Source organism: Hippocampus comes, unplaced genomic scaffold (assembly GCF_001891065.2).
Source record: "Hippocampus comes isolate QL1 unplaced genomic scaffold, H_comes_QL1_v1.1 scaffold115, whole genome shotgun sequence".
Lineage (NCBI taxonomy): Eukaryota > Metazoa > Chordata > Actinopteri > Syngnathiformes > Syngnathidae > Hippocampus > Hippocampus comes.
The window spans coordinates 116000-129318 of NW_017804843.1; the positions used below are offsets into that span (position 1 = coordinate 116000).

The 13319-nt window shown below is 45.7% G+C and overlaps 3 protein-coding genes across 3 annotated transcripts; 2 read left to right on the plus strand and 1 right to left on the minus strand.

Moving 5' to 3' along the window:
• Window positions 1-690: 690 nt before the first annotated feature.
• Window positions 691-7053, minus strand: plod3 (procollagen-lysine, 2-oxoglutarate 5-dioxygenase 3). Its single transcript, XM_019874233.1, has 19 exons — window positions 6847-7053; window positions 6057-6148; window positions 5854-5990; window positions 5620-5783; window positions 5153-5265; window positions 5008-5071; window positions 4826-4923; window positions 4592-4693; window positions 4380-4511; window positions 3678-3799; window positions 3436-3540; window positions 3220-3345; window positions 2992-3133; window positions 2802-2915; window positions 2645-2716; window positions 1987-2091; window positions 1727-1873; window positions 1403-1528; window positions 691-1321 (listed from the first exon to the last, which is right to left on the minus strand). Exons 1-19 carry the CDS (start codon window positions 7043-7045, stop codon window positions 1166-1168), a joined length of 2316 nt encoding a protein of 771 aa, XP_019729792.1. The 5' UTR covers window positions 7046-7053; the 3' UTR covers window positions 691-1165.
• A 596-nt stretch (window positions 7054-7649) lies between these two features.
• Window positions 7650-8930, plus strand: cyb5d1 (cytochrome b5 domain containing 1). The gene is made up of 4 exons (XM_019874254.1): window positions 7650-7925; window positions 8183-8259; window positions 8327-8545; window positions 8623-8930. Exons 1-4 carry the CDS (start codon window positions 7802-7804, stop codon window positions 8851-8853), a joined length of 651 nt encoding a protein of 216 aa, XP_019729813.1. The 5' UTR covers window positions 7650-7801; the 3' UTR covers window positions 8854-8930.
• Window positions 8931-9238: 308 nt separating this feature from the next.
• asgr1a (asialoglycoprotein receptor 1a) lies at window positions 9239-12839 on the plus strand. Its single transcript, XM_019874244.1, has 7 exons — window positions 9239-9417; window positions 10627-10734; window positions 10863-10952; window positions 11523-11588; window positions 12076-12168; window positions 12231-12501; window positions 12609-12839. The coding sequence occupies exons 1-7, from the start codon at window positions 9360-9362 to the stop codon at window positions 12754-12756; spliced, it is 834 nt and encodes a 277-aa protein (XP_019729803.1). The 5' UTR covers window positions 9239-9359; the 3' UTR covers window positions 12757-12839.
• Window positions 12840-13319: the final 480 nt, after the last annotated feature.

Sequence of the window (13319 nt, forward strand, 5' to 3'; positions counted from 1 at the left end):
AAGACATGAATAAATAGACTGTAAAAAAATAAACTGTGCATCTTGATTTATTTTGGTGTGTGTGATTTGGTCACAAGGAGTATAATAGTCATGGAAACAAACGAAGATTTTATACAAACGGATCTGTAGTGAGTTTTGTTTGTTTAAAAAAATGCCGAGGAAAACGTCATCGTGATATGTCTAGCGCATGTACAAAAGTGTCCAGAGGGTGAAAATAAGTCCAGGAAGACTTGAACGTATTGTAATGTCCTTCAATGTGGACAGAAGGATGCAGGGAGTCACTGATGCAATCTGTTCGTTTTTAATAAACAAAAGGAGCAATAAACACACATTCACAGGAGTTGCTGTTAGCCACAACTCACGCCCATGCGCTTCACAATCAGACTAACTGCCGGAGCCAATATTTCCCAACTTGGCTCGTCCCCTTTCGATGACGTCACACAAATACAAGAAACAGATATTACAGTATTGATTTTAAAATCTGTGACCGCAAGAGCTTTTCCTGCGAAATTTCATGCAAAAAACAGTAACACAGCCAAATGATGTGTGTGTTTTAAATAAAGAGACTAAGGCAAGAGGACGATGGGTTAAAATACATGATATGAGCACTAAAATTTGTCAAAATGTGCCTGTGTGGGTTTTTGGTATTATGTTAGCGTGCTTTGCCAAAAAAGAAACACCAAATACATTCACTGTCATTTTAAGTCTATACTTTATTTGTATAGCACTTTTGTTCACACTGTTACAACAGCATGGCTCACATTCACCAGTTAGCGGTGCTCTTGATCCAAAACAATTGGGATAAAATTACAAGAGCTTGGAGTATTTTCATTTTGTCGAAAAGTTTATCCATTCGCTTTTAAATAATTTAAAGCAGTTTATACAAAGCCAAGCATGGAGGTGGATCCTTTTTTTCCAAATATAAATAGTCCACGGAAAAGCCCCGCTTACATGACCAAGGTAAAAAGGAAATTCAACACTAAAATCTTTTTCACTCTTTCTAAAATGTCTTAAGTCACATGCACACACACAGTGTGTTCGCGGTTCAAGAAAAAGGCACCACTGTGACAAAATTATCCCATTAAAAAAATAGAGAAATCCCTCTAAAAAGCTAGAGAAGTGAAATCCCGAAGCTCCTTAAGCACATTTTTTTCCATTCAGAGGTTTAGGGGTCCACAAAGGACACCATGATGTACCTGGTTCCGCTGGTCGTCGGCAGACCCTCGTGGTAGTGAGTCAGGCGGCCGGGGTGCATGAAGGACCAGCCCTTCCTGGGCGACTCCACGTTGCAGTCATAACGCAGGAACCGGCAACCTCCGCCCTGACATAGGCAAACACGTCAGTTAGTCAAGAGTTGAGTGGAGGGGGGCTAAGCTAATGCTAATTGAGCCAACCCAAGTACCTGGTAGTCAACGTTTTTGCTGTTGAGGGCGATGTTGATGGTGAACGTGGACGAGTCGTGATGCGGTCGCAAAGACGGCTGCTCGTCGGGACGGTAGCGCACCACGAAATTCATGATGGCCTGAGCCTGCATGCGGTACAAGTCAAGAAATCAAGGAAATCTTTCATTTGTGTACAGTAATTCAAAAAAGGTTTGTGCCAACAAAGTTTCTGACAGGCAAGAGCCTCACATTCGGCTCATCCTCCAAATAGCAATGAGAAACCTCATGGTGTGGCCACCATCACCCCTGACCTCAACTCTGTTGAGAGCCCAGGGAGCTCGTACCTTAGGCGAGTACCCGGGATAGAGTTTTTCCGTGATGGGCGCAATGTACTCTTTAAGAAACTTGAGCCATTCCTTCTCAAATCCGATCTGATTCATGTGGATGTCCACAGTGGGAACGTTTTCGTAGCCGCCAGCCAGACGTTCGTCCTGAGAGAGAGAGAGAGAAGAGAAAAACGCACACACACACACACCACCATAAATCACCTCTGACCATCTTTTGGGGTCTGGCAAGCAGACTAGTGAGGAGACCAGGGAGTCACCGTGTGCTTGCCGCCGGACCATTTCCCATAGTCTTCCATGGTCTCCACTAGGTCGTCACACATCTTCTCCGAAAAGGCCGGGAACCAGTATACATCCGGACACGGCTGTAACAGCACAGAAATGGTCCACAGAATAATTTGCCGTGTAGAATAGATTTGAAAATTATGCTACTGGTCTTTAAGTCTGAATGGTTTACGTCCTGATGACATGAAAGACAAGTTAATGGAATATAAACCCAGTCGGGCTCCGAGGTCTGCAGATTAGGGTCAATTAGTGGAGCTCAGAGTTCAAAACAAACATGGTGAAGCAGCATTTAGCTGTTATGCCGCACGCAAATGGACTAATTTGCAAACAGAAGTGAAGTGAATGTAAATGCTTTTGAATTGAGGTTAAAAACTAGGATCTTTTCCTTTCCTTTTTCCACGATTAAGTAATTCAAAACATTTATAAAAATCTTCCTATTACACTATATGTTCTGTCAGTCATTGTAGTGAGCTGCTTCTATTTCTTTCCCTTTTAATTTCATTAACTCTTCTGTTTGTAAATACCTTAAAACATTGTACTTCTAATTATGTGAATTACATACTTTGTGTATCAAATGCGTGATGCAAATGAAGCTGGCTTATGATAATAATAGTAATAATAATGATAACTAACCTGCTCCACAAAGCTCTTAGGGTCCTCAAAGATCTTGGAGTAGTTCTCATGGACGTACTTGGCCCTCCAGTCCTGCCACAGACAAACAATTAGCGATGATTACACAACGAGTGAATGTTGAGCTGCACGTGGAGGTGTTTGTGTGTGTTGGCGGCACCAGAGGGTTGTCAAAGATCTGCCACATGTCCGGGTGCAGCCTGGACGTGTTGAAGTTGTTGGACGACACCAGACGGCCAAAGTCGTCGCGGTTGGACACGAACATGAACACTCCCTGTGGGTAGTTGGGAGGTGTTTACATTTTCAGTGTGTTTTTCTCTGTGTGCTATGACTACGGCAATGAAAGTTACCTGTTCTCGGACCCGCCGACAGAACGCCATGTCTGGGTCCAAGTTGGGGTCCTCGTACAGGTTGACCTTGGACAGTTTGGAGCGCAGCACGCTGCCTTTGATCAAGTAGGCCTGAGACATGTACGGAACGTTCCACAGGCCGCTGCAGCACACACATACAAGCAGGGTGAGTCAACGAACGGTCAGGCGGCTGAGGGGGACGAGAACGAGACGGCCTTTGAGACTCACATCCTCTTCCCTTGAACAATCTCGATGTAGTCTTCCGATCTGGAGTAGTAGCCTTCGGCGCTCAGGGCGCCCCAGAAGTTGCTCCACAGCTTCCCGGGTTTGGATAGTATGGGCGCAATGACGGACCTGGAAAACATTCCGACATCCGTTCAACGGGAATGGGTATCATCAAACAGTCAACGAATCTTGGCTAAAACAAGAACATTTCAAGCATACTTGTTCTCCTCCATGAGAATCCTCAAGGTGTCGGGGTTGGTCAAGACAACATCCGAGTCGATGCTGAAGTAGTAATCGCAATGGGAATTCTTCAGACACGCCTCCCTACACACACACACACGCACAATGGCAAGCTCAGTTCGGGAAAGAATTCTTCAGACACGCCTCCCTACACACACACGCACAATGGCAAGCTCAGTTCGGGAAGCATCCAAGCTCGCCGTGACTGGTCGAGCACTCACACAGCCATCTTGCGAGCCCGGTCCTCCTGCAGGTTCTCCTCGGGTCCGACCAGCACGGCGTCGGGGAAAAAAGAACGGTGGCGCTGCCAGAACTCATGAATGTGGCGCTCGTGGTACACCACCTGTCAAGAGGACCCCACATTATGACAAGAGCACGCTTTCCATGAAAAATTAAATCCCATTGAAGCGAATGGAGATGCTTTTTCAAACGTAACTCATCCTTCCATATTTTGACATTTACTCAAGGTAATTCATGGAAAAATTCACCACATTCCCAAAATTTCCATTTTTTTAACCATTCTATGACAACATTAACACCACCAATTCAAACCATGCCAACTTATAACTTAAAATATTCTGCTCAGTTCGGACATCTTGGCTTCTATTTGTCACATTCCAATAATAATTGTTCACAAATTTCATGTTTAAGCTCCCAAATGAAGAGCCACTTTAGACATTTACCTTTCTCTTCCACATTTCAAAATCAAAACCCTTCCAACTTCGGTTCATTCCTGACATTTGCCTTCCAATTCTCCGGTTACCCTTTTGCAATATGTTAGCATGTTCACTTAATTTTGCGGCATTTCAGTTTGGCATCAGCTCTTCAGTATTCACAACCATTTTTTACAGAAAATCGCATTCTTTTGTCTTTATTATTATTGATCCAGACGAAACCGTCCTGAAGCTACTCTGCCGACTCACATTGTTGTGGATGAAGAGACGGATGCGCCCTAGCGGGTAATTGAGTGTGGTCAGCCGCTCCAGGAAGTCCTCCATGAAGGGCGTAGCATGGTGGATGAACACAGCCACGTGCACCAGCGGCATTTCCTGGTCCTGAAGTCAAACATACACCCATAAAAAAAATCCTTGAAATGGCCCTCTTGTAGACAAAGCAGCAGCAGCAGCTTACGCACATCTACTTCGTCGAAGAAAATTAAATCATCATCACAGTTGCCGCATCCCTCCTCGTATGTCCACGCTGTCGGGACGTAGTTGGCCAAATAGTTGAGTTGCAGCTGCAGAAGACAAGTGGCATCATGATGAATTTACTACAAAATAAGGAATCTTTCTTCATATACTGACAGGTAGATCAATAAAATAATACTTTTTTTTTTGTTTTGTGATCCAGAAAGTGTTGAGCAGGCTACCTTAGTGGGTCCGTTGCCGTGAATAACAACAGGAAGTGTGTCATAGGCGACGTTCCTCACGCGGACCTTGGCCTTCTCGAACTTGAGGACGACTTCATCTGACAAAGACCATGTTGAGAAGCCCCCAAGTGAATTGAGTAACAGCTCGCTTGCTAACGCAGTAATAGCTAGCAGGATCTCACCAACGGCACCGTTGAGGTTCTGGAAGATCCTGGAGCGGTGGTCCAGCGTCATGTTGAATTTGGTCTGAGTGTAATGGGGGGGAGCGACAGTGACAAAATAGAACGCGTTCATAGCGTCACTATGGCAGTGCGGACGTCATTTTACCCGCTGTGCCCGGTCCAAGTAGATTTTGGTGTAGAAAAGTTGGTCATCGTCGTCGTCTTTCAACTTCCACTGCTGGACGAGGGCGTTGATATCTGGTGCGAAGCCAATGAACCCTGACCGGCACACAAGTCATTTCATTTTTAGTTACTACTCGCGAAGAGAAGTCACAAAGTGGTTCAGAAAATCAAAAACAGCATACATATGACTCCTGTGTGTGAATGTTACAACATTTGGATTGGATTGGATTGGATATAACTTTATTGTCAAATGTGCTGTATGTGTTGCCATGTCAATCAAATTTGACCAGAGGTATCAATCAGTATTGCTGGCCTGTATAAATTAGACGACATTAGTCATGGGACAATTTCTCAAATTCACCTCAGAGTCCGACGAGCAAAATAGAGTCAGGAAAATATCCTGAAATGACCCTGAGACTTCTCAACAACACCCAAGTGGTGCTCTCTTACCTCCCGAGTTGAGGTAGCGTTTCCCCGAATGCACGGGAGGGTACTTGGGAGCCAGCCTCTGGTCCGGCCAACAGAAGCCCTCGGCGGAGAACACCACACGGTGGCCCAGTCGTGAGAATTTGTACAGGAGTTCCTCAGGACCCGACGCGAATACTACATCGTAGCTGGAGGGAGACACAGCGGGGTTCACTTGAAATCCAGGCCAGCGCTTCAAAACAGGAGGGTGGGTGTTACCTGTCTACAAACAAGATCACCATCTCCTCGTGCTCTGAGTGTTTGAGCAGCTCCTTCTTCAGCCAGCGCACCTTCTGCCCGCCGCCCACCGTACGAGCAACGTCGCCACCTTTCCATTCCTCTCCCAGGCCCAGAACCTGAACACCAGCATCACCATCACCAACCATCAAATTATCATCATCATCGTCGTCGCCCCGAATTACCTTCACTGTGTAGTTGAACTCTCTGGCTGTCCTCATGAAGCGCACAAAGCCGTCTGTCTCTTCCGTGGCAGCCGTGATAACCAGAAGATTCTCTGCACGCACAAACAAATATTGGAATTTTCCAAAAGAAGGAATTCCACACTGAGGTGGGAAAAAAAGTGGGGAAGGACGAGTGCTGAGTGTGAAACAATGCAAAAGTTGCAGTTGTTTCTGTGATTACAGGGTTTTCGCTAGCCTATCTTAGTTCCCTCCCTCCAGACCCGTGCATCCAGTCAGAAGGGGAAATAAGATTGTGACCTTGTCCGATTTTAGTATGGATAAATAAATCAATCTTTGGAGGCATGCCGAATTACCAGAGCCAAGACGGTGATCACCTCTGTTCAACAAAGTTGCTCAGCACCAAGACACCACCAGATGGTACCAAAACAATATCCTTATATTAGACATGGCTTTGGCTTGAGAACAAAACATCAATTTGGTGATAGGATGCAACATCTCTAAACTGCCGAGTGCCGAAGGGCAAATATGTAAGGGGTTCAATGTACAGGCTTTGAGTCTTTTGGGAGACACACAATCAAGGATTTGGCGCCACGTAGTGGAAAGTTAAGATTGACTTCACAAGAGTTGAAATAAGTGGAAAACGTCAATATAATGTAAAAGTTACAGTGAGGTAAGATGAGCTGAAAGCGTGTTAGTGGGAGACGGCAAGAAGCAGGAAAGGCGTGGAGAGATCTCTGCGGAATACGGCGGTCCGCCTGGCCCGCCTGGAGACCCTCCAGAGCGGCCTTACCTGGCGAGATGCTGCGCGATTGAGCCCCGGAGGAAGCGTGGAGCACGACAGCGAGTGTTAGCAAGCCGAGGAGCCAAGAAGACATGGCAGCGGCCACTTGTCGATGTAAACGCTTCCGTTCCATCGCAAATTGCTCCCCTACTCTCCGCTCCTTTCGCAGCTCGGACGGAAGCCTGGCGAAATCTCGCGAGGACAACATTCCCAGTTGGCACGTAAACGTTAACGGGAAGTGATTGGCCGCTCATCCGTGACACGGCAGCCAATGACAAGCGCGATATTTTTGATCGATGGGGTTTCTTGCCAATCACAAGAAAGGAAATGTGATTTTTTTTTTCTGTGTCCTCGGGCTACAGAAAGTCGCGAAAGTGGACCTCAGCTTTGTCACGTCGAACAGGTTCACTGTTAACGTTCTCCCTGTCCACTTAAGGACTGCTCTAATAACCAAGAACACTTCATAACGTCATTAAAATGCGTATTTGCTGGTCGGACACCAAACACAGCAGTACGTTTAACGGCAATGGGAAGTGATTGGCCTCCCACCATTGCCACAGCGGCCAATAAGAAACTCGACAACTCTGGCCAACGGGGCTCACCGCCAATTGGGCGTGTCGACGAACGAGCCAATCACACGAAGGCAAACGGTATTTTTTTTTTTTTTTTTTGTGGGCGTGCGTGTGTGTCCTGGGGCTCCAGAAAGTTCTAGTTTGCCACGTCACACACGTTCACTTTTGACGTTTTTATTGTCAACCTATAGGCTGCTGTGATAATTTAAGGCTCATAGGATGTCAGCAAAATAGGTATTCTTTTTATTATTTGTGGGGTTGACTTCTTAGGTGTTTTTTGCTACTATATTAAAAAAAAAACACGTCGTGAGCCCTGCCCCTTGTTGTCATAGTAACCTAACAACATGATGGCAACACTGACTCACTTTAATTCTTGAATTTTCGGTGGTATAATGCCTAATAGGCCACGCTTCTTCACACCTGCTCAGGTGGCGGCTCACAACACAGCGGCTGACCTTTGGGTGTCCTTCCTGGGCAAAGTGTGTGACCTGACTCCCCTAGTAAAGCAGCACGAGGGTGAGCAGCACGACCATCCGCGCATTCAACCCAGAATTGTGACTAGAAAATCCTTTGGGCATTTTAGTTGGTAAAACGTGCAATCAGTTGTGAAAAATACTTCCTGAATGAGCTGAACCTTTTGAAGTTGGTCAAGAAATAGGGGAAACCGTAACTGTAAAGTCTCTCTAATCATTTGAGAATTTTGTCATGTAAAATATGAAATATCGGAAAATGCTCTTCAGCATTCACACAATATTCTTAATAATTTCACGCAGGTGATGTTTTGCTACTGCCCATCATGGAGTTTGCAGGCAAGGACATCAGCAGCTGGTTCGACCCCGAGACCGAAGACGTGAGTGTATGCATACACGGCAACAATCGCATAGCGGCTCTTAGCGCTCACCTGCACCTGTGTGCAGGTGTTGACGTTCGTCCACCCGTTGACAGACTGCGTGAGCTACTACACGCCGCGGGGTCGCTTTGTCCACATTCCGCCGGCCGGGCCGCGCTCCGACTGGGCCAGCGACATCGAGCCGGCCTGGTGGAAGGACCGGTGCTACGAGGTGGGACGGCTGTCCGCCAAGACCAGATGGATACGCGTCATCAACACGCTGACTTCGCAAGAGCAACGGCTGGAGGTGGACCACGCGCCCTAGCCTCCCGCCATTTGTCTTAAACTAGGCTAATGGCTCCACCCCCTCTTCTTTTGGTTCAGGTGTGTTCTGAGGAGACTCTAGCGGAGATCCTGGAGCGCTACCTGCCGTACAACTCGCACGCGTGCAGCTATACGTGGAAACACAACGGTGCCAGCCTGGATATGAGCAAGACCCTAAGTGAGAACAACGTCCCGGACGATGACTTCAAGCTCCAGAAGCTGCGTCTCGACTGCGATCTCTTCACGCCCGCCATCCTTCTTCACTTCAACGACGACCTCACTGAAGGGTGAATGCCATCGCCAATCTTTTGTCATTTTTTTTTTATCACGTCGTGTCATACAATCTCAATTTGTGTTGGACCAAACCATGTCATTGCCAATCTTTTGTCATTTTTTTTATCACGTCGTGTCGTACAATCTCAATTTGTGTTGGACCAAACCATGTCATGTTCCCATAATGCCATGCTGTATCATACAATTGCATGTTAGATTATTGTCTTGTCGTATCATGTCATGTGTTGTTGTCAAGTAATTCATTGCCATGTTTTGGGATATCAATGTCATGCTGTGTTGGGAGGGATGACCTACTATAGTTATGCTAATAAAGTACGTTTGTGTAAATCTGAAGTGTGCGATGTGTTTTGAAACCCTGCCACCGGATCGTGCAGCACAAACACACACGTCAAACAGGTCCAGTTCAAAGATCCCTCGGCGGTCAGTCACCTCGAGCTGACGTCGACTTTCGCTGTCGCCACGCTCCTCTTCATCACGAAGACGACGCAAAGGAGCTGATCACCATGACGACAGAATACCACGATGATGTCGACGAGGACAGCAGCTCCTTTTGGAACAAAAGTACAACTTGTGTGTGTGTGTGTGTGTGGTCTCTGTCATGTTTTATGGAGTATGTAAATGGTGAACGTGTGGTGTGTGTTTTGTGCATGTTCATAGTGTGTGATGTGTTCACGTTTTGTGTACTATTATGTCTGTTGTGTATGTATGTGATATATGGCAGGTGTGTTCATGTGTGGTAGAGCACGTGTTGTATAGTATGTTTGCATGTTGTGTGCGTTCATACTGCAATCTAGTAAGCTAGGGAGTAAGCAACGAGCTTCGGCCGCACACCACTGTGGCTCAACACAATGTGGAGTTTCTGGCTGGAACTGCATCTCTCACCTCCTATTATGTCTGTTGCGTATGTGTGTGCTATATGGCAGGTGTGTTCATGTGTGGTAGAGCACGTGTTGTATAGTATGTTTGCATGTTGTGTGCGTTCATACTGCAAGCTAGTAAGCAACGAGCTTCGGCCGCACACCACTGTGGCTCAACACAATGTGGAGTTTCTGGCTGGAACTGCATCTCTCACCTGAAGCAAATCTCGCTGTCTGTGAAGGCTGAAATTGTCTCGCACTTTCGAAAGGCAGTCTCCCAAACGAAGAACAGCCGAGACGACGAATTGGCAAAGTCGACAATTTCGATCATCGTCCGTAATGGCAACAAAATCATGGCAGAGTTCGAGGCCAACAGATTGAAGGATGATCGTAAACGGCTTCGGGGTGCGACACATCCTGAACTGGAGAAAACACTTTTCATTTACTGACTGAAATTTTTTCAGAGATGAACTTGCAACGCTGCTGTTGTTTGTATTATACATCATAAAACAAACTACCGTTATAACGTAGAGATTCGTTATGTCCTTCGAGGTACGTTGTAACGAGGTTCAAATATGTGTGTGTGTGTGTGTGTGTGTGTGTGTGTGTGTGTGTGTGTGTGTATAGTACTTTTATTGTTTGATAAAGAAAAAAAATGCTTCAAGTCCCTTGAATTGGTATGCCAAAAAGTTGCTTCTCAAAATTAGAAAGTTGATCCTTGAAGTAATTGATTTGCAAAACTGCACCACAAAGAAAAACAATTATTTCCAGCCTTGTACTCTGTGTGTGTGTGTGTTTGTGTTCATGTTGTATGCTTTGTATTTTATTGTTGTGTGGGTGCCTGTTGCGTGTGTGTTTTGCAAGAGTCTGGTTTGTGTTTTGTGCATTAGCTCACATTTTTTCCGTCTACCAGCTCCCCCTCTCAGCACTCGCTCAGGCGCGTCCAGGCTCACCCGCCGCTTGTTTCCCATTCTCACCATCGCAGCCATCTTGATTGTGACAATTGCACTGGGAGCCAGCTGTGAGCACCGATAAAAAACACACACACACAGAGAACACAAACTTTTCCAATTTTGTTACATGCACAGCAAAGGAATGTGTGTGCGTGTGTGTGTGTGTGTGTGTGTGTGTGTGTGTGTGTGGTGACAGACTCACGGATGACAAGTCGTTTGTGGTCGGCAGAGCAAAGTGTTTCCAACATCAGCCAATCATTGAGCACTGTCCAGCAGCTCGCTGCAGGTAACTGTCCACTTTGGAGTCATGGCGCACAATGTGTGACTGGACAACGGAAAATTAGCATAGTTAACAAAAACTAACAAGATAACTAAACCCAAACTTAAAAAAAAAAATCATTTGCAAAATAAAGATACCTTGTAAAAAAAAAACGAAACTACATCATTTGTTTATAAAACTAGCGAAAATGGCCTTCAATTTTTTCTTTATCAATTAATTCGAAGTTCATTTAAAATTGCTGAAGGTCAAACAGTCATTTCAGATTGTACTTTAATTTATTACACAATATTTACAATATTTTTAAACTTGTACTTGACAAATACTTCTTGTATGAGAAAAACTAAGACTAAAACTAATAATAATTAAGCTAAAACGCAGCAGCATCCATCCACTGGAAAAACAAAATAAAACTAACAAACCTCTAAAAAAAACAACAAAAAACTGAAACAAAGCAATGAAAAAAAAAAGTAAAAACGAAAAATAAAAATGTGCTTTAACAATCAAAGCCATCATTTTACGTCATCCTGTGACATGTTTTGTCATCTTTTACCCTAACCCAGTGTGTTGATGTCACAGATGCCACCAAAGACATGGAGCGACTCAAATTTGCGGTGGCGAGCAACAAAGAGGAACTGCGCTCAAGTGAGACTTGACAAAATCATACATACACCATTTCGTTACACGCCACAGAATCTTCTCTCACATCACGCCATATTGCGTTGTAACATGCCACTTCTCTTATCATGTCATGTTTTATCATGCCACCACATCGTGTTGTCATACCACTGTAAGTTGAGAGGTTCGTAGTTTTGTAGTGAATAGCTCTACTTTAAAAATGGGCAAAAGGAGAGATGGAATCCTTTGAAGGCAGCTTTTTATTTTCCCCGGTCTGTACCTCCGCACGAACGAACGAGAACACACCTTCTTCCCGGTAACACAAAACACTTCCTGGTTTCCTTAACCAATCAGATAATATCACAAACTTGTTAAAGCAATTATTAAACGGAATATAACCTAGGTAACTGTCACACAAAAGAATATAATGCTCAAATATAAAATGAAAATAATTAATAATTTAACATAAGCTTACACCACCATCACATGACGACCATTGGACTTTCTTTTTCAGCCTCTGAGGCTTTGAAGCAGCTCGCCACTCTCGAAACCATCAGCAAGACGGTGGCCACTCTCCAATGCTCCCTCCAACGCATCATCAACAACGGTACACGACACACGCATAAAAACAACACGCCGAGCGGACGTTTGAGGGCTTGTGGTTTGAAGGTTCGACATCGGAAGGCAGCGGCTGCTGTCCTCTGGGCTGGGAAAGGTTCAGCTCCAGCTGTTACCAGTTCAGTCAGTCGCTGCTGTCCTGGAATGATGCCCGCGACTGGTGCAATGGACACGATTCGCACCTGGCCATCATCATGTCAGACGAAGAGTGGGACTTTGTACGCCGCCACTCGCAGGGTCGCTTCTTCTGGATTGGTCTGAGCGACGAGAGAACGGGGTCGTGGGAGTGGATCAACCAGACGCCATACGTCATGAACCGCAGGTGTGGGCCGCATCCGTTCATCACGTGAGCTAATTTTCTGAGTAAAGTGAAGCGCTCATCCATAGCGGTGGGTGGGGCGGATGGGCTGGTGGTGTTGTGTGGCTCAGGCACTGGCGGCCAGGGCAGCCCGACAGCTGGATCCACCATGGCCTGGGACCAGGAGACGAGGACTGCGCTCATGTGCACGCGGACGGACGGCTCAACGACCTCCACTGCTCCACCAGGCTCCAGTTCCTCTGCCAGCGGCATGCCTGACCGTGCCCGGGAAGTTTAAAAAAAAAAAAGCCCCTGTGCTGACACTTTTTAATGAAAACACAATAAAATGGAATAAATACACTCACACAGGAAACGGTGTCTTTTTGTCTGAAATATAATGAAAGATGCAGATGTGCTGACCACAATATAAACGCGCTGTACAGTGTTCCCTCACTTATCGCGCTTCATTGGGGACTGGATCTTGCCGTGATAAGTGAAAAACCGCGATGGAGTGTTGGCTCCCCCCGTAGGATTTTTTTGTGCGAGTGTATGTGGGTACCAGCATGTTTAAAATATATAAACAGTATTTATACTTCACATCAGGGGTGCCCATTACATCGATCGCGATCGACCAGTAGAAAGTGGACTGGTCCCAAGTCGATCCGAGGGCTGGAGAGGGAGAAAAAAATCCAAACATTTGTGTCTCGACATCGATCGCGATCGACCAGTACAAAGCGGACTGGTCCCAAGTCCATCGGAGGGATGGAGAGGGAGAAAAAAATCCAAACATTTGTGTCTCTGTGCATGTTAGTAATATATTTTTTGTGTTAATGCACACTGCA

What these genes read in the sequence shown, in the direction of transcription:
- plod3 (XM_019874233.1), bottom strand. Translation starts at nt 7,045, where the DNA reads ATGTTGTCCTCGCGAGATTTCGCCAGGCTTCCGTCCGAGCTGCGAAAG. An exon ending in AGTTCAACTACACAGTGAAG is followed by an intron (nt 5,991 to 6,056) that starts GTAATTCGGGGC and finishes GCTGGTGTTCAG; the next exon opens with GTTCTGGGCCTGGGAGAGGA. An exon ending in GTGATCTTGTTTGTAGACAG is followed by an intron (nt 5,784 to 5,853) that starts GTAACACCCACC and finishes GTCTCCCTCCAG; the next exon opens with CTACGATGTAGTATTCGCGT.
- cyb5d1 (XM_019874254.1), top strand. Translation starts at nt 7,802, where the DNA reads ATGCCTAATAGGCCACGCTTCTTCACACCTGCTCAGGTGGCGGCTCAC. An exon ending in CCTAGTAAAGCAGCACGAGG is followed by an intron (nt 7,926 to 8,182) that starts GTGAGCAGCACG and finishes AATTTCACGCAG; the next exon opens with GTGATGTTTTGCTACTGCCC. An exon ending in TCGACCCCGAGACCGAAGAC is followed by an intron (nt 8,260 to 8,326) that starts GTGAGTGTATGC and finishes ACCTGTGTGCAG; the next exon opens with GTGTTGACGTTCGTCCACCC.
- asgr1a (XM_019874244.1), top strand. Translation starts at nt 9,360, where the DNA reads ATGACGACAGAATACCACGATGATGTCGACGAGGACAGCAGCTCCTTT. An exon ending in AATTGCACTGGGAGCCAGCT is followed by an intron (nt 10,735 to 10,862) that starts GTGAGCACCGAT and finishes GTGTGGTGACAG; the next exon opens with ACTCACGGATGACAAGTCGT. An exon ending in CCAACGCATCATCAACAACG is followed by an intron (nt 12,169 to 12,230) that starts GTACACGACACA and finishes TGTGGTTTGAAG; the next exon opens with GTTCGACATCGGAAGGCAGC.